This window comes from Electrophorus electricus, chromosome 14 (genome assembly GCF_041902795.1).
Source record: "Electrophorus electricus isolate QZ-2024a chromosome 14, ASM4190279v1, whole genome shotgun sequence".
Taxonomy (NCBI): Eukaryota; Metazoa; Chordata; class Actinopteri; order Gymnotiformes; family Gymnotidae; genus Electrophorus; species Electrophorus electricus.
In genome coordinates, this window is record NC_137510.1 from 13,452,520 (window position 1) to 13,472,634 (window position 20,115).

The following is a 20,115-nucleotide window of genomic DNA, read 5'->3' on the forward strand; positions in this document are numbered from 1 at the left end:
AGTATATGGTGAAGGTGCAATATGCTATATAAATGAATCTTATTATTACAAATAAAGATAATATACTCAGTGACCACTTTATTAGAAATGCACGCCTTGTCAATAGCTCACCTATGACCATTCTTTTAGTCCTTCATTAATGGTCAAGTCCTGACCACAGTTTCTCTGTTGTCTACAGTTTTGAAAGTTGGACAATGCTCAGCTCAACTCTGCTGTGCATATTACACTTCTATCAGCACAACTCCCTAATTAGCATGCCACTACCATGTCAGTGACATAATATGAATAATATATGGTTAGAATTCAGCGTCCTTGGAAACGGACATTTCCAGGTGGCAGGCCTCTCCCAAGCCAGCAGTGACATTGAGGTGTTTCAGTGTAACACAAATATGCCACTCCTATGCTGCTTTGTTGAGAAAGTCCAGCACCCACATAAAACAGGGTCAGCAGTGTTCGTGTGGTCAGAAAAGGACTAGTGCCTTACAAGCAAGGTGGTGGCTGAGAAACTGTACATGGCAGCACATGGGCTGTGATTGTACATCCATAGGCAGGTGTAAGTGTACCCACGAAAATGTTGTATGACGTTCTCGTTTTGATGTTTCTAATAAAGTGGTCAGCGATTTTCAACATGGATAGCTCTATCATTGTACCAACAATAACATTTTCAAAGTTTAAGAGCAATTTTGTTTGATAATTTGTCATTGCATTTTAATATACATAAGCTGAGCAACACCTTGACTGTTTCAAGTGAATAGATGGCAACCTGGCTTACATTGTAAAGGTGGGAGAACTCGATCTCCACTGGGGCGGTGAGTGAGCTGGGGGTGGGCTTGATCGTCACAGTAATCATCTTGGAATTTAGCACTGTGTTGTTTCTGATAGACCAGTTGAAGAGAAGAGAAGGTGAAAAATGACTGACAGAAGCAGAACATGACCTTCAGGCCAAGCTTCTTACTCCCTGCACATTATGCATTGAAGTATCACCGCATTTGATTTCATCTGCAACTTTATACACAAAACCATATCTATTGAACATACTATCATACCATATTCAGATATCCACACACACACACACACACACACTTTGGAGGACATAGTTTAGTTTACTGGAACCAATCATCCTCGGACAGACTCTACGCACAGACAACTTAGGGAAAGAAAAGGAAAGTAAGGGGGAAAATGTTAATGTAAACTTGTGAGGAACTGCAAGGAAGTTTTTTTTTTACATTACATTTGGACATCACAAGTATAGTTACACACACACTTTTGGTACTTTCAATTGCATAATCAGTCAAGATGAGTGTTTGTCACCTGGTGTATCTGATAACACCACCACATTGCCACATTCAGGTGGATAAAAAAACTGAGAACTGATACCTTACAAAAAATAAATCAATGTTAAAGGACAGGAAGCGCAACAGCAAAGGATGAGAAACTGGTCAAAAATCTGTCTGCACATTTATAGCACATGGGAAAAAATAGAAAAGTTATTAGTGCCTCATTAATCTATTCTTAACACAACTCACCTGAAACATTCTACATAACTACCTACAAAAATGACAGTAAGCTTTGTGTATCACAGTGGTATAATGGTAAGCGTTAAGGAGGCAGACGCATGTGCGGAGAAGAGCGAGATTTATTATGGGCAAATCCAAAATTAGAGTTGTAGCAGTCCAGGGTCATAGAGCCAACACGGAGGGTACGTGGATACATGAGCAAACAAACAAAACACACTATGGCAAACAGGGGAAACAGGCTATGACAAAGACTAGGGAAAACTCGGGGCTAAGAAACATGAAGGCTAGGATACGCGGAGTACAAACTTACAGGTATACCAAGGTGTGGAAAATCAAACAAGGGGTGGAGAAAATGAAACTATGGCATGGAACTAAAATACACAAGATGGAAAACATGGAACACGGAAGCTGGGATGGATTAATCGTGACAAGTGGCACCTGTATCTGTACCTGTATTCACAAAAGTATAAAGAGGGCAGCCGAGATTAGTCAAGGAGTCTGAATAGGAATGAAAAACCAGAGGGCTGTAACTCTGAACCTCACCTCTGAAGAGACAGTATACTGCCGAGGTTTCGATAAAGGACAATGCCAGTCACAAATGCTGAAGTGTCATCATCTGCAACACACACACACACACACACACACACACACACACACACACACGGAAACAATATGAATAATATTCCCTGCAATCAGAGTGGGAATTACAGTAATTAATGAAAGACTGATCACAAGAATTCAGTGAGAAAGAGTGTGTGTGTGTGTGTGTGTGTGTGCGCGCGCGCGTGCTTGTGCCTGTCAGTAGTGTTTTCAGTCAGTGCATTCAGAGTGAATATGTATGAAATATGCTTGTCACCCATTCTTGCTTTATCTCCCTTCAGCCTAGTTGACTATTCACCTTATATATACAGTACACATACACAAAGACACACAACTTTAATCACATGCACGCACGCACGCACGCACACACACACACACACACACACACACACACAGGTTGCTATGATGGCACATATTGGCACGTTGGGTCTGAAATGACCAAATCTAATACATTAATATGAAGAGCAGGCAGAGGAATAAGCATGTAAAAACATTGGCCAGGAGTCCAGCCACTGACACAGTCACACTTCACAACTGCAAAAGAAGATGCAGAATTGGACAGCCTCCAGGGATGGAAGACACACACAGATGCATACATGCACACACACGTACATATGCACAAACAAAAAGGCTCCATCTGTTATACTGATTCAACTCAAAACATGTGGATTCAGGCCTGGCTGGCAGAAAAAAAAGAGAGACAGAGAGAAAGACAAAGAGAGAGACAAACAGAGACAGAGACTGAAAGAGATACCATACCTGCCATAGCCACTGTCCTGAAGTAGATACAAAACTATATAAATTTATAGTGCTCATGAGTGTATATACACCCACACATACATACACACATATACATATATATATATATATACATACACATATACACACACACACACACACACACACATATATATATATTTATACATATATATATACTATATATATATATATATTTATACATACATACATACACATTATATATATATATGTGTGTGTGTGTGTGTGTGTGTGTGTGTATATGTATGTATGTATGTATGTATGTATATATAAATATAAAATGTGTGTATATATATATATATATTTATACATACATACATACATACACACACATTTTATATATATATATATATATATATATATATATATATATATATATATATATATATTTATACATACATACACACACACACACACACACACACACACACACACACACACACTCACACTCACACTCACACTCACACTCACACATACATATGTGCGCATGTGCATACGTGTGCGTGCAAACTTGTATATGCACTCACGAGCCCTTTTATTAGAATCATTTATCCTGCATCTACAATCACTGGCCTCTATATTAGGTTTTCCTCTCTTACCAGTGCATTTTATAGCTGTACAATTATAGTTTTGATGCCATAAACAGTGGGTCAGTCAGACACTACCCGTTACCCTATACATCACCTTCTGACCACAGGTCCACCTTCTGCTGTCAAACTAGCTCTTAACTATTGAGGCTTAGTCTACACAAGTCCTTGGAAGGTGTGGTGTGGTATCTGGTACCAGAGGCCACCTCAGATGTTAGCAACAGTTCCTTTAAGTCCTGCAAGTTGCAAGGTAGGGCCTCCATGGATCAGACTCAATCCATTCCTGAACAATATTTGAAAGAAAGAATGCTGAAAGAGGGCACTACCTTTAGGCAATACTGTTGCTGTAATGTGATGCACCTGGTCTGCAACAATGTTTAAGTAGGTGGTACTTGTCCAAGTAAAAGCCACTGGAATGCCAGGACTCAAGGTTTCACAGCAGAACTGCCCAGAGCATCACACTGTTTCCACACTGCTTTCTTTCTTCCCATAGTGCACACTCTCATCTTCCCATAGTTTCATCTCATCCCCAAGTAAGCAACGCACAGGTCACCTTATTCCAATACAACTTTTGGTGTGTTCGGTTGTGAACAAGGGACAGCATGGGCAGTCTGACTGGTCTGAGGCTATGGTAGGTGATAACCACTGTATACTAGCAACACCCCATAATGTGGCTGCTCAGTGTGTGTGTGTGTGTGTGTGTGTGTGTGTGTGTGTGTGTGTGTGTGTGTGTGTGTGTGTGTGTGTGTGTGTGTGTGTGTGTCTGTCTATGTGCACATATATTTAACTATAGTTTACAACCTACAACTACAAAAATGGCTAGTCAATAGACTTTAACATTCAAATTAGTGTAAATCATTTTTGTTTGTAACCACTGGAGGCTTCAAAGATCCTATATAGTATATTTATATAAGCACCACTCTCAGCATGGTCCAGAACTTGACTCCATGTCAATCTGCTCCAAGTGCCATGGAAACCAAGTTCCCAATGGGAGTGGAAATTAGGCCTAATTGCCTTTGATTGGCTCCTGTTGACTCCTGATTAAGAAGCAACTGCCCTATTAGCATAGTCACTGGGGAGGGAACTTCTCTAATGATCTGTAACATTGGGCCTCACAAACATTAGACAGAGACTACAGCTAGCAAATATTAGTCCTTCTACAACCCCTTTTTTTTCAAACCAAACCCTCAAAGCCCTTTTTTTCTTATCAATAGGCATTTATTCAGCACTACATTATCTGCAACTTTTGTTAGGTGCTTGGACATAAACTCGTGCCACTTTATTAGAAATATATACATTGTACCTACCCTTACACACTAATCTTACAGCCAAGGTAAGCTAATTTTCCTGCACAGGTAGTTCACAGTGATTTTACATAGAAAAGAAACATGAAGAACATAAATGACAAAATAATTAATTAAATTTTAAAAAAGAGATAAATAAATGACAATGACTATAGGAAAGATAAATGAAAACACCACCACCACCACCAACCTAATAGATGTATTTTATAATCTGCAGGCATGCAGAATTTGTCAGTCACCCTTTAGTCCATTCATCACTGGTCAGTTTGTGACATCACAGCAAACTGGCTATTTGGGTAGTAAACTGTTCTTAAAATTAAAATGGACATAATAGCATGGTTGTGGGCCAATAGAAGTGTTCTTTCTAAAATAATGGCTGCTGAGTACATTTGTATATGTGTGCATGTATAGATTAGGCTATTAATTTGGTAATTTTTTCTTTCAGTTTATGTGATCAGTAGCTTTCACCCATCTTGCACTGGAGTATGTGTCTCAAGACCTGTTTATGTATGAGTATTTTCTACATGTCTTGTCTGCCCGGTGGGTGTGGAGGTCTTCACCTGGGCTACCCGATGACACAATATTCTTGGAGATGGTCACCCTCTCATCTGAGTTACGGGCCCAGTCTGCCATGCCCCTCCAGGCCTTCATGGGAAAGTTGATATCGGCTTTGCCTGCCATGGGTCGCTTGTGAATGCTCAACACTGATGGGAAACAAAAGCCAAGCCATTAGAATGGAGATGACTCAGGCACAGTGCCCTCATATCACCTGCAGGAAACACTCCATTGCCATTAGATCACTATGTTCACACAGATTGTTTTCAAGATTTTACAGCCCAACACCTTTAATTTCCAAATGAATATAAAAACCTGCTTATTTACTGTATGTGTTGGCACGCACACTTGTGATGTGGGGGACTGTGAGTGGTCATTTGCTTGGAGACAGGTGACAGCTATGTGGGAGGATATGTGCTTTTGAGAAGCAGTGGTAAAGAACTGCTCAGGCCCCCGGACTCCCACACTCTCCTCTCCAGCTCTGCCATGCCTCCCCCCCTGAGCGGCCCACTGCACAACAGCTCATCTCCTGCCTGTCTTGGGCAGTGTGCGCATGTGAGTAAAGCATATCTCTCACTAGGGCCCTGTGGGTGGATCACAGACCTCTCGATTGCTCCAGGCTACAAGTGCTGGGTAGATTATGTCTACACCTGCTGGCCCCAGGAGAACAGCACATAGTACATCACAGGAGAATGTTTCATTCATAGTAGAGGGAGTGCTGAGGATTTACTGGAACAGTTTTGCAACAATTTACATTTGCTAAAAGATTTATTCCTGGAATATTATTTCATTGGTGGATGGGATGTAAATCGATTACTGTTCATGTATATGCACACAGTGAGGTGTTATGTTACAGACAGAAATAGGTACAACTGAAAGAGAATATGGTCACAAACTAACCAAGGTTGTCAGTGACCTCATATGTATCCTGAAAGTCCTTCATTCGCAGGCTGATGACATCGACAAAGTCCTCCACCAGACGAAAGAGCTCCTTAGCATTAGGACCCAGCTGAAAGATACAAATGTAAAGCTAAGGAGTGAGGTATTTGAGAATTTCAAAATAGCACAGTAATTTAAATGCTGCTGAAAACTTTGAAGAGAGATCTGTGTGTAAAATATGTCAGGAAGAGCTGTTTTGTTGATCAGTTAATATGAAATAGATAACTAATAAAGTATAGGTCTCTAATATTGTACATACTGCCAATAATCACTATAAGTGACTATTCAGTTGGCACAATAAGTGCCATTCAGTTTGTTGAGATGAAACCTTTGTGAATGAGATTTTATGTAACAACTTCAGCATCAGTTAGAGCTCTATTTTCATGGACACACGATAAAACTATTATGCAGGCACGTGTAGGCACGGGAGAAATGTTTGCTATTTTCATGACAAGCGCACATGTACTAGTCTGGCACAGAGTTACGCAATTACAAAAAAGGTTGAGTTAGACTGAATACATAATCCGCAGCTGTGATTTGGCGTGCTGCTGCAATATCCAATCAAATTAACTCCTATCACTCCCTGTAAAAGGTCATCATGGCAGCGAATGTGCTGGAATGGCAGTGCAAACAAAAATTCACAGACATGCTTGTCAATGTCACAGTTGGCCCCTCCCTGGCATCTTAGTCCTGTGCTTTGTTTTTTTTTTACTTCCTGTTTTTTGTTCCAAGTGCTTCTTTGTTTTGTTTTTTGTTTTTCTGCCCCCTTGTTTGTTTTTCTTTCACCTGTCAGAGGTTTCATTCCTGTTAGTGTGTGTGTGTGTGACACACACACACACACACGGTTTTCTGTTTTACTTGGCTGGTCATTTGTACCAAGTCTCTGTTGATCGTAGATTCTGTCTTATGCGCTAAGCCCGTGTACTGTGTGCTTGTTTGCCTGTTTGTTTCATTCTCTGGTTTTCCCATGTTTAGTTTATGTTTTGCTTGCTTTCTACTATGTATTCTACAGCTGTTTGCATTCACTAACTCTAGACTGTCTTAATGAATGATTTTGGATTTGCCCCTAATATATCTCGCTCTTCTCAGCACTTGGGTCCAACCCACTATCGCTCCACGGAAGGAAGTCAAGGAAATACAGAGTTGCCAAAATATTTACTACTCGAAGTATTATTGTTATTGTTGTTAACCAGACTAAAGACTAAAATTAATATTTACATAATTGTCATATGAAAAATTATTTTAAATTATAGAATTTTCCATGCATAATGTCATCAGCTGTCTGATTTATATTTAATAGTTACAATAGAATTGTTTTTCCTTAAAAATTATATTGGAAGATGTATTTTAATCCCATTCTGACAAATTGGGCAGGTCTTTATGTGCCTGTTTGAAGTGAGGAAAATACTGTGTTGTACTTGTGTTTGCACCAAGAGCTGATTTTTAATGTCACACCCCCTGCTGCTTCACTCCACCTACCTTAACAAATGGTGATAAATGTAAATGTACCCTCTGAAATGTGTAAATGCAATATTATGCGGATTTAATGCCCCAGGCCAGTCACAAAATTATAGCCCTATGTCCGTTTCTGTGTGAGTATTCTGAGTATATGTGGATATGTGCGCTGTGGTGCTGGTTTGCTGATGTGATGATGATATAGGGTAGATGTTTAGGAGCTGGTGGCACAAGAAGGCATATGAGAATTTTAATCCCATTGCTCTAAATATACACCCTCTTCTTCCAGCATCAATAGGCTACTATATCATATATGCCACACACATGTCTCTCTGTTTCTCTCTCTCTCTCTCTCTCCACATTTGACTGACATTTATTAGCATATTTTCCTAAACAGAAGTGTAATAACCAATATGGAAACTGTAATAGTGTATTAGTCATATACTCCATGATCAAAAAGGATTTTGAAAAAATACCCTTCTCTTATGGTTGAAATCCATGAACAGAAGAAGATGCACTTGTCAGGTGTATAAGTAAAAAGGTGTAGGAGCTTGAACCTACCAGCTGTGCTTCTTCCCATCGGTCTCTATTTTCCTCCATCAGCAAGTTGCTAATAGACTGAACAAAGTTCTACAGGCCAAACAAGGAAACAATAACATTTCATAAGGTATATCAGTATATGGCATTCTTCCAATATATTTCTCTCATTATGTGTGCTTACACCAACCCTCATGTCAGCACTGCTTGGGCTGTAGTAGGACCTTCTGAATATCTCTGTCATGTTCTTTAATACATCCACTATAGCCAGGAGATCCCCACTGTAGCTGGTTCCATCACTGGAGATCACCCTCAGCTTGGTCATTACCTCAGACACTCCATCTCCTACAAGTCCCCTCTGTGCCTTTGACAGGTGTTCACGGGTCTGAGGAAATGATAGTCTGATTAATAAACTGACTTTCACCAAAAAGCATTTAGGTATTCATAGTAAAATGTATTACATATGAGTTGATACATTACAGTAGCCTGAGTGAGTGCTCACCAATGTTTGGATGCTGCGGTAGTCGTTAGAGATACACTTCATGTATGTAGGACTCTCCCAGTAGGCGATACCCTCTTCATCCAGAGAGCAGCGGCGAAGGATGAGGCCTGTATCAGTACCACAGACATTGAGTTTCCATGACTACTGCCTGTTAATGCTATGTATTCTTCATACCACCTACAATAATGCTCTGCTGAACCAGTTGTTTGAGTGGAGCTGTCCATGGTACTGAATCAGAATGCTGCCTTAATATTGACAGTTCTGAGGTTTTTAGGTGTGAGAAGAGTGTTACTGTATGTGGGTGTGTGTGTGTGTGTGTCTGCGTGCGCGCACATGAAGGTCAGTAAATTGGGTCTTACCCACAGCATTGGGTGGACAGCGTACAGCTGCTGTATCTCCAGCCGGAGTTCTTTTCCACACAACATTAGAGAAGTTCTCCTCATCACAAATCTCATGGGGCTCTGTCAAAAATTTGAATATGAGAACATTTAATATTCAAAAAACAAACAAAAAAAACCCCAGAAAATGTTAATTGTGTTGGCTAGCATAACTGGCATTTACACCTGGGCATCTTTTCTCATTACAGGAGCGTGCTTCCTCACGGTCTCCTAGGCATTGCTCCCCCCCAAAGAAGGGTCCATAGCACACCCTCTGTCTCTGCTGGCTCCCCCCGCCACAAGTCTTGGTACAGCCTGACCAGGAAGTCCACTGTTGCCATCGACCATCTACAGGGCACTCTCTCAGGAAGCAGTCACGAGACTGAAGCCACTCGCCCTGACACTCAGAGCCACCATAGGATGGGCCATTACACTCCCGTGTGCGATGCATGGTGCCATTAGAACAGGATGCTGAACAGGTGCTCCAACTGGACCACTCATTCCACACACCATCCACTAGACACAGAGAGAAGGAGAGAGAAAAGAAAGAAAGAAAGAAGTAAAATATTATGTAATCTTTATGTTGAAAAGTAAAAACAGATTATATATTATGCTTTTGGTATTTTAGAGAGAAAGACAAATTCTGACATACAAGAGAGAGACTGAGAGATTGTGAGTAAGTGAGAGGGACAGAGAGACAAGAGGAGTGAAAGAGAGTGCAAAAGAGCTTTGTTTAGTTTAGTGCATTGTACAGTGATTTAAAAGCTCTCCTTGTCACCAATTCTATGTATGTGTGCATAACAAAACCTAATTTTTGTCTGTCCCTTCCCTACAGTCTCTGTCTTTAATTTTGACATGACACTTGATGGAAATCATTAAGGCTGATTGAAATGTTCATTATTTGAAGATCCTCACCTGGGCAGACAGCAATGTTGCAGAATTTGGTCTGTTTCTCTGGGCCCACACATGCATATCCCCCAAATTGTGGTGGCTTGCAAGTGCGTGTGCGGTCCCTATATCCACGGCCACAGGTGGAGGAACATAGACTCCATGGAGACCACTCATCCCACGCACCATGCACTGCAATCAGAGCAGCTAGGGTATGATTTATAGAGAGAAAGACACCCTTCCATACACAACTATCTGCTTAAATAAAAACACAAAGCACATACAAAGTCACTGCAGAGCACTTATGCCAAAACTCAAAGGTATGGCATTCTAACTGCCACATATGGTGGATTCAGAGGCCATGAATCGGAAGTGGTTTTAAATACGTGAGGCATGATTGCATGTGCATTGAGACGTATTCTGATTATTTCTTGCATGTGAGGCTCTCCAGTGGGTTGGTTTATATTTATATATACCACAGAGCTGTGAAGATTCAGATGCACCACACTTCTGTCAGAGAACTGGAAAGCATAAGAGACAGAGAGAGGAAGGGACTAGGAAAGGAATGCAGCATGGGTCCATGTCCTGCTCTACCTTTGATCATCTCTCCTTTGGGCTTCCAGAGGGGAGTAGCCACATGCTGGGACCCAGGGAGAGTGAGTCACTATTGGGCAGCAGGCAGTGGGTGGTCAGCTTGCAGTGAAGCTCAGGGGTCGGGACTGAGGAGGAGCAGGAAAGCTGGGAAGGCAGGGCCAAGGGTGGTCTCTGCTTACCTGGACACACGGCGGTGTTGTTGCAGGGCCTCTGCTCACGTAGCGGGCCGCTGCACTGTGTGCTGTATGAGACGGAGACGCAGAAGCGTGTGCGACTCTGCCAGCCCTCGCCACACGTGGCCGAACACACGCTCCATGGAGACCACTCCTCACCTGATGGAGAGTCTATTGACGGAGTCAGAGGGAAGGGGCATGGTGGAGCAAGCAGGGTTTGGAAGGGGTGGGCAGGAAAAAGTCCAAAACTATTTAGCATGCAGGAAGAGCTTTCTGTGCTAACAGGGAGGAGCGTCAACACTCTCAGGCCTGGTTCCATATCATATAGAACATCAGGTTTCTATTCAAGATAGGCAAATGGTGAATTAACTTGGCTATCCAGTAGAACAGTGAGACAGCTGTGGCTTTTAGCCAGGATGAAAAGCAGGCCTGACAGAGTCTACTTGGAGAAGCAAGAAAATCAAAGTAATCACATGCAAAAGAGTAAACAGTCTTGACTGTTCAATAAAGCAGCCCCAGACTGTTATCTCCATGTCCAATAAGCACAGATGGATTGTAAGAGTGTAGAGCAGAAATAGGGGCTTTCATGGGAATTCAGTAGGAAATGTTGGACTGTCATGACCATCCAGTTTGAAGAACTGGGGTGTCACGGCTGTCCAACAGGAAGAGATGGGCTGTCAGAAAACTAGCAAGAAAGCAACTCTTGGAAAGGGAATAATCCAGTTTCTAAATGAAGTCTCCTGAATGGTCATCGGGATTTGAAGTGAGTTAAATTAATAAATAAAATAAATAAATAAATAAACTTCTGCTTCAACCATTTCATATCAAAATCTCAGTATTTTTAAAATTATCACCACATCATCATAGCATAATGCATTTATGATGAATTTAAAGTTTGTTGCTGTCATGCACCCATTCTGTCTGACATGGTTATAAAGAAAGAAAAAAAAGAAACAAAATCTTAGTATTTAATTTATTTAATACATAAATCTGTGTATTTAAGTGCATTTAATACACAAAAGACCATTTGGAACACATGAAGACACTTCCAACGGAATTACCACCAATGTGACAGAAACTCCAAATTTTATAATCTATATTTTCTAATAATGTGAAGACCAAGGAGAACATTGTAAGGTATGCATGTTTTCTGTTGGCTTCTTAGTTTTGGAGTAGGACTGTTGGCTTAACAGCCTCTCAAATTACCTACAATATTCATATGTGTTGAGGCGTGAAGTCCATGATTCATACACAAACTGACATCCCACTGTGAATGATGCCAAGACACATCACATCACAGGACACACACATCCCACTCACATTCACAAAACATTACAGGATGAAGCCATAGCCACATGCACTTCCAATCTACACCCCTGTGTGTGTGTGTGTGTGTGTGTGTGTGTGTGTGTGTGTGTGTGTGTGTGTGTGTGTGTGTGTGTGTGTGTGTGTGTGTGTATGTGTGTGTAAGTGTGCATGTGGGTGTGTGTGGGTGTGTGTCTTTGTCCAATACAGTTGCATGTCCAGTGATTGTAGGTATGAGTAGTGCAAGTAGTGCAAGTATGTGTGTGTGTGAGCCCAAGCTGTACAGGAGGCTGATGCCTATGTTCTTACCTGTCTGAGAAGACTGCTGTCCACTAGGTTCCTTGTCCACGTCCTCTCGTTTGCGGCTATCCACCGATCGCAGCGATTGGCTGCGTGAGCCATGCCGGCCTTTGCCTGCAGGATGCGGCGGGGTTAGCGAATAGACTGAACGTTCTACTGAAGAGAGCTGTGAGTGAGCTGGGCTCTTCAGCATCAGCCATGCTTGGGGTTTTGAGACTCAGAAGGACACGGAGATGCTAACTGGTTCATGAAGAGATGCTACAGGGATGATAACTGGGACATGAACTGTATCCATTCTAAAAAATATATTGCATTATATAGCTATCAGAGCATTTGCTCTTCACCATTGTTCTCTCTGTCTAACTCTCCTTCTGTGAGTGTGTGTGTGTTCGTGTGTATTTATGTGATTAGCAGAGTGTACAGTCATAATCTGAGAAGGACCTGATTCAAAGGCACAGTGGTGTATAGGAAGGCTAGGGGAAGGGGGTCAAATGAGGTGAGCAATGGATGTCAGATCATGCAGAACAGTCATAAATGAAGATCTGCACCATGGAGATGTCCATCAATCCATAGCCTTACATTCACAATGAAGTGTGGATCTTAGCACTAGAGCCACATTCATAGTGACTCACCCATATTCTCCTTACCAAGTTTGGTGTCCTCCATCCCATTATATTTCAAAATGTTTAAAACCTTTCCTTTAAAGGAGTACTGGCTGTAGCCTACAAGTTAAATGAGAGGGACACAGAGAAACTCCTGCTATCATTCTATCTCAGCTTCCAGCAGGCAAAAACCCTTTATTTTAATATGAAGTATGAAGGAGACAAGGGATGAGGCATGTCAGAAAGTATGAGAGAGATAAATGAAAACAAGAGAAATGGAGAGACAGAGAAATGGAGGTAAAAAGAAAAAACAAAGAAAAACAAACAATCATCTGTAATCACTCCAGCACACACACATGCACACACACACACACACACACACACACACACACACACACACACACGCGTGCGCGCGCACGCACACGCAGCAGAGCTCACCGATGCAGGTTTGGGAATTGCAGGGTCGGCCCTCCTCCAGTACCCCGTCACACAGGTAGGCCTCCTCTGGAGGAGACTGACACATGCGCGTACGGGTCTGAACCCCACCCCCACACTCACTGCTGCATGCAGCCCAGTTTCCCCAGCTACTCCAGCCTCCTGTGATAAAACCCACACACACACACACACACACACACACACACACACACACTACACTTAGCAGCTTATTAAGGTCTTTGCATAGCAATCATTAATTTTTCTTTTTTTCTTTTTCTAATTTACATGAATGAAATCACACTGTGATTTAAACATCCCTGTTTAGTAATGATGTTTCCCATTTTGTGAGCCATTATGATAGCATAAGGATGTGAGAATGGACCCATAAATACCAGCAGAATGTGACTCTCTGTGTCCTCCACCCTCATGAATGTTTAATAGCAGACACTGCCGCCTGTCTGCTCCCATAGGCCCCGACAAATATGTATTAATCTGCATGAATAGAACATGAAGCTGGCCCATGTCCAGGCATGGACATTTTTAATTACACACAAATCAATTGTGTGGGAGGATGGGGGCTGATTTTCTAATACACCTTCATTGTCCATAAAGAGAAAGCAAAGAGACAGAGACAGAAAGAGAGAAAGAGAAAGAAATAGAGAGAATGTGTGTGTGATAATGTGTGTAAAGTTTAGATTTACAGATCAGTTATTGAAAGTAACCATGCTAAACTGTTATTAAGAGATTCTTGAAATGAATATGAAAGATACGCACTAAGAACTGATGCTTATCTAGGTCCAGTCTTGCAAAAACAGGGAAATATTTATAGCATCTCATCTAATAAAGAAAGTGATACTCACTTGACTATGTTCTGCAGATGCTCTTTATGCTATGATGCTTTGGGAAAACTGGCCTCTGGCTGTTAAACATGCATTGACAAGCAGCATCAATATCTATTTGTTTGCACAGGAGGAGTGATTAAAGGCATGCTGTTTACTCATGATGCTCAAATTGCGTTCGCTGCAGGCAAATTCACCTGCCACACCCTATAATTGATCCCAATCTATAAAGTGACCCAGCCTTGAATGCACAACAAAACATCTAATCCATACAGCCAGTGACAATTACAAGCAAAAATGAACCCAGACAACTCCCAGCTGCTGCCTTGATTAGCACCATCCATGAGCCACACCCAAAGTCTGACAGTTCCATTAACCAATGGCCTAGAGAATAAGCAGTAAGATTGGCCAATCACATGTGGATTAGAGAGCACATTCTTAAGGCTGTCACATCGCCACAGGGAGCTCTAATGAAGTAAAAGTGAAATAACCTTCAGCTTCTCTCCTAAGTGATTTCAGACTTATTTAAAACAAATAGGCTTTATGAATAGAATAAGAGAGAGCCAGCGAATATAGCAGGGACGAGGAGGGGAAGGCCTTCTGTCAAATGAAAGCTCTTGGGAGAAAAGGGAGAGAAAAAATCCATTTGGAGATAAGATTCTCTCCTCGCGTGAAAAACGGCCAGTGAGTATGAACTTTTTTCTGACTTAGTAATCAGAAGGAAGAAGAATGAAACATTTTCTTTCACTGCAAGGACACTTTATAATACTTTCAATAATTCACTGTGTGTCATTTGTGCTGTAGTAACTCTTGCAAATTAAGGCTATGTGGAATGGATATTTCATCATCTTTAAAAACTTATGTTCTGCCCCATTGTTCCTCTCTAATGTCAACCTTCCCTCTTTCTTTTCTCAAGCATTTTCATTGTATGTTGTGAGAAGTGTGGGCCATTCTGCTCATGGTTTTCATGTGCCTGTGCAAGTGTGTGCATGTGTGTCCATCCTGCTGAGAGTTACCTCCTTGTCAAAGTCACCTCTGCTTCCCGTATGGCGTCTGGCAGAGTATGCCTGAATACTCCGGCTAAAGCTCAGCTTACGGACTGCACTGGCTCCATCCTCACTCATACCCTCCCCAAGTGCATGTGCCTGCCTGGCCCCCTCCACCCCCCTGCGCCCAGCACACTTCAGCAGAGTGCTGTTCACCAGCCAACCCCTGCCTTCGCTGCAGCATGTGATGACAACTAATTTTTTCCGGGTGTGTCTATGCAAATGCCTGTGTGTGCACAGTGTGGGTAGAGTGGGGGGTGTGAGACAAGGAGTGGGAGTCGCTCCATCACACGGCTAGTGCTGACACCAAGAGGACAGTAGGAGTCTACTGCACACATGCTGTTGCCAAGGAAAGAGACACCATGCACACAAGGAGAGGAGAAGGGTGTAGAAGGTGGTTAAGTGAGAGCAAGAAATGAGGGGAAAGGAAAAGGGAGAATGAATTATAATGGGAAGCAATAGACAAAATAAAATGAATACATCAAACACAATCTATTGCAACCATGCCAGCATACGTCTATGTGAAATTCCTTCAAGAGCTTTTTCCTATTTTGCAACAAAAAAAATAACAAACAAAATCAATTCTTTTCTTCTTTTTTTTTTTTTTAAATCTCTCATTGGAAGTATCTAAACTACACTGCATTTCACTTTAAGACCTAAGCGCTTGCGCTCTCTCTCTCTCTCAGACTCCATTGGCAAAATCTCAGCACTCTAATCCACTGTTTTCCCTGTGTGTGTGCCCACAGTCTCTATCCTGCTCAGGATAAATATTTGAACAGCTGCACTCACACAATCGCATGCCATCGATTAATCTCCCTCCAGGGGCAGGAACCACGGCTCGGGTCTGTTCTCCTTGCTCCCTGGCCTCTCTTCGCCCTCTCCTTGCCCTCTGCCTCCCTCTGCAGCTTCCTTAAACACTGCAGGCCCGCTGTAGACTGCCTGCTCATTTTAAAGGCAGGCCAGTCCGAGCGCTTCCCTCAACTCTTTGGTTTGTTCAACTGCCATGTCAGATCATGCAAGTCTATTTCTTAGCTTGCAGGCAAACATATAAATCAAAATGCATGTGCTTTTAGTGAGTTTACTCCTGGGCTGTAGACTTCAGTGTGTCCTGTGTGCTATGGCTTGGATTTAGTTTACAATACTATAATATAAATACAAAGATGTATGAATACTTTCCCCTAAAAGTAATCAATATTTTCCGCTTTGAAGATCTTTGTAGAAATATATTATCAAACTCATCAATGGAGTTCATGAATGAGTTGCTTTTAAAAATATTCTGCCTCACTTTTTATTACAAAATTTGTGGCAAACAGATAAAAAGTAAAATGGCAATAAAAAGCAGGTGTTTGGTGAAGCATTCTTTGGTTGCAGGTGTGGGTCAGGCAAGTCGACATTTCAATTTCGAAGATGGATGCCTCTCTTCGGCAGGAATGAAAAGGAAAAATCAGCTGAAATCAAAAGCACCTTCACTAAAGGGATCAGGCAGGGCTACTCCATTCCATGCTCCAGAGATGAGTAGCAAAATAACAGTTTTGTTTTTTTCTCCACACATTTCAATCTTCAGCAGAGAAATATTTGCTGATAAATACACCTTAAACACTCTCTAATGGATCCTCTTTAGCTAACCTAGACCACTATGTATTTTTGTGCCAGGAGTTGCTTGGATGACAAATCTAATGACTGCTGAGATTAGCATTTCAGTGCTGCCTGGTTTCCTGCCTGAGTTCTTATTGTTAATTGACACAGCAGAGGATCTAAATGCCATATTGTGCTTTTTAGTGACAAGTAAGGGGACTGCAAGAAACTTTAATGACCATTAATAATAAACAGGTTTTAAAGGTAATACCCTGCTGCTACTACTACTACTAATAATAATTAATACTCATTATAATTAATAAGAATAATCATCATCATTGTCACGTCATGGTAAAAAAACAACAACCCCCCCTCTCCAAATTGCATCTACAGCAAATACTTAGTTGTGGCATGTTCAAGATCAATATTTTTAGACACTTATAAATTGCAATCATAAACAATTCATACATTAGGGTGAAAAATAAGTATGTAGAACTATAAAAACACCTAATTATTAATCCACTTCAATATTGTCACAAAAATATAAACTGTACCCCATGAAAGAATTTCTCTTGAAAGAACCATGTAATATCAAGACCACAAATGCACTTAAAGTGAAGATGTACTACCACAAAATGATACAGAAAATAGGGTTGGTGGCAAAACACTTCCCTATGTTGCTATACACGCCATAAAAATACTGTGCATACATATCTGCAAATTGGTAATCAGTTATTCAGTAGGTAGCCATGATTTCCTGGTGCTTTCCTTATGACCTGAACGGTCAAGCTGATCCCTCTAGAACCAGTCCACCACTAATATTTGGTCTGAGTCACACCTTCTTCTGTTGTTATTTGTTATGCATGCTGTGCACAACCAATCAGACTTGCTCCATTTAATTCCATACTAAAACTGTACCTAATCCAGACATCATTGTGGAAGCCATAATGGCTTGAATCCAAATGACTTCATATGCACCTGAAGGGAGACTGAGCTGAGAGTCCAAATGTGTATGCTGTACGCATGTGTGTGTGTGTGTGTGTGTGTGTGTTTGTGTGTGTGTGTGTGTGTGTGTGTGTGTGTGTGTGTGTGTGTGTGTGTGTGTAAGGTGGAGAGAGACACAATCACATGGTCACACAGTCAGAGAAAATAAACAAAAAGGACAAGAAAACCTGATACAATGTCACTTGTGTGGTAAGGTTGACCAAATTTTATAGATTTCAATGTCTATATCCTCTATGATACCTGTAAAAATAGTGTTCCTATGGAAACCACTGGGGCTCTGTTTGTATGTTTCAGAGATATGATAGTTGCAACACTCCTATATGCCAATTTGCATAGCGTTTCTGGTGTTAACAAACAAATATCCCTGACCCACCCTGTATTGACCCCTCTGTCTTTCACACTGTCTCTTTTGCTGTCTCTCTCTCTTGTTCTTAGGGCTCTGAGCAGTGTGTGTGTGTGTGTGTGTGTGTTTGTGTGTGTGTGTGTGTGTGTGTGTGTGTGTGTGTGTGTGTGTGCAAAACATGACTTTCCTCTAGACTGCGGTAAGAGCTGTGACTCATGCCGAGGTCACACACCCATGCTAGGTGCCCTGAGAGCTCTGCCATCTTTCCCAACTTCACATACACATGTAACACAGACACACAGACATATACACATGTGCACAGAAAATATATACAACTGCATACCACACACACACACACACACACACACTAGAATAAAGAAATGTACACACATACACAATCACACAGCAAGCTTTTACTGCAGGACAATCTGGGAGAAGGGAGGGGGCATGTGTCCAGTAATGAGCTGCTCTCTAGGGCCAGTTTAGTAGAGTTCAGCCAGGCTTAAGTGCTGCTGCAGTAGCATGCGTGTGTGTGTGTGTGTGTGTGTGTTTCTTTGTATTTGTTTCTTTTTGTGTGTGTGTATGTGTGTGCAGCAGGCTCCTCTGACTGGGCTCGCTTTTCTGACTGTTATTCCGCAGGAGAAGAGAGCACTTTTACTGTGGCTTGATTTATCCACTGGCAGATACTGACAATTTGTCAACATTCATCTATCGATGGGAAGTGAGGACATGCTATTGCAGCAGGACTTTATTCTGCCTTTTAATCAGGGGTGAGACCAAGCCTTGTGAACTAGTGCACCCTTGTCTTCCAGCCTCTTTGCTGAGCTCTAAAGATTCAGCTTCTTCCCCGCTTTTCCCAAAAACCGAGGTTTTTATGCTGCACCACATCACCAAGTATTTTATTTTCTTCAGAATCAGGCTGAGGTCACAGTCATGCACTGCTAAGAGTCCACGGGCTATTTTTCACAAGTCATGATGTAAATAAGAAAACAAATGGCAGAAAATGGCTGGGTAGATAAGGCACAGCCCACAGGGAGGTTTTGAGATGCTTCAAAGCACCACTAGTAGACCCTGCCATTAACACAAGGAGGCCGTTTTGAATGCAGTGATGACCTGTATACTATTGTAATACTGGGATTCTAGGTAGGATGCAAAGGCGAGCCATACAGTGACGTTTATTTACACACAACATATGAAAATGTGGCACACAGACTAACGTTAGACAATTAGACGAGCCCTTAAATACATGTGTAGGAAAGGGTGTGATACACGGGGAGGGCGTGGCCATACAAACGAACACACCCACACACACACTGAGATGTCTGGGAGGATGGACCATACCGTGACAACTATAAGGTTTTGCTTATAATGACTTAGTGTTGATAATGCAGTAATGAATACGTGTACAGAAACTAACACATAGAATGTACGTGACATGACGCTACTTTCATGACAATGTCCTGTGGAAGAGCTTGTGAATTTGAGAATTTAACGAGAAACTTGAAATGATGGTGTGAAACCATATGAAAGAACAAAAGAGACAGAGAGAGCAAGAGAGAAAGAGGAAGAGAGCCATAAACAGTGATGAGCTACTAATCAGGGAGAGAAATCATCATCCATTTCCTCAAGCAAGCATTTAAGCACAGATCTACCAGCTTATTATCCTCCAACCACAGATGAATATGAGCTCCTACAGTAAGAGGAACATCTGAAGGAGTTAAATCTCTGTTTTCCTTGTCCAATGATTATTTATGGATGAAAATTAATAGCTTCCTTGATAATACACACAGAACGCACAGACATGAACACTCTCAGTCCCTCACACACATGCAATACACACATAGTAGACCTGTGGCTTTG

The 20,115-nt window shown here is 41.6% G+C and overlaps 1 protein-coding gene across 17 annotated transcripts in view; it reads right to left on the minus strand.

Annotated features, from left to right (window-relative positions):
• Window positions 1-20,115, minus strand: part of adgrb1a (adhesion G protein-coupled receptor B1a) — a 64,786-nt gene that overhangs the window by 24,272 nt on the left and 20,399 nt on the right. For 10 of the 17 annotated variants that reach the window (XM_027001759.3, XM_027001793.3, XM_027001776.3 and 7 more), the window contains 13 exons: window positions 13,451-13,609; window positions 12,420-12,524; window positions 10,812-10,976; window positions 10,066-10,245; window positions 9,337-9,666; window positions 9,133-9,234; window positions 8,774-8,880; window positions 8,462-8,656; window positions 8,296-8,364; window positions 6,241-6,349; window positions 5,346-5,489; window positions 2,061-2,133; window positions 773-875 (listed from right to left, as the gene is read on the minus strand). In XM_027001759.3, the coding sequence (XP_026857560.2) occupies window positions 773-875; window positions 2,061-2,133; window positions 5,346-5,489; window positions 6,241-6,349; window positions 8,296-8,364; window positions 8,462-8,656; window positions 8,774-8,880; window positions 9,133-9,234; window positions 9,337-9,666; window positions 10,066-10,245; window positions 10,812-10,976; window positions 12,420-12,524; window positions 13,451-13,609 (1,841 nt within the window). The remainder of the gene's footprint in view (window positions 1-772; window positions 876-2,060; window positions 2,134-5,345; window positions 5,490-6,240; window positions 6,350-8,295; window positions 8,365-8,461; window positions 8,657-8,773; window positions 8,881-9,132; window positions 9,235-9,336; window positions 9,667-10,065; window positions 10,246-10,811; window positions 10,977-12,419; window positions 12,525-13,450; window positions 13,610-20,115) is intronic. The other 7 variants (XM_027001818.3, XM_027001836.3, XM_081695877.1 and 4 more) reach the window with 6 other exon arrangements.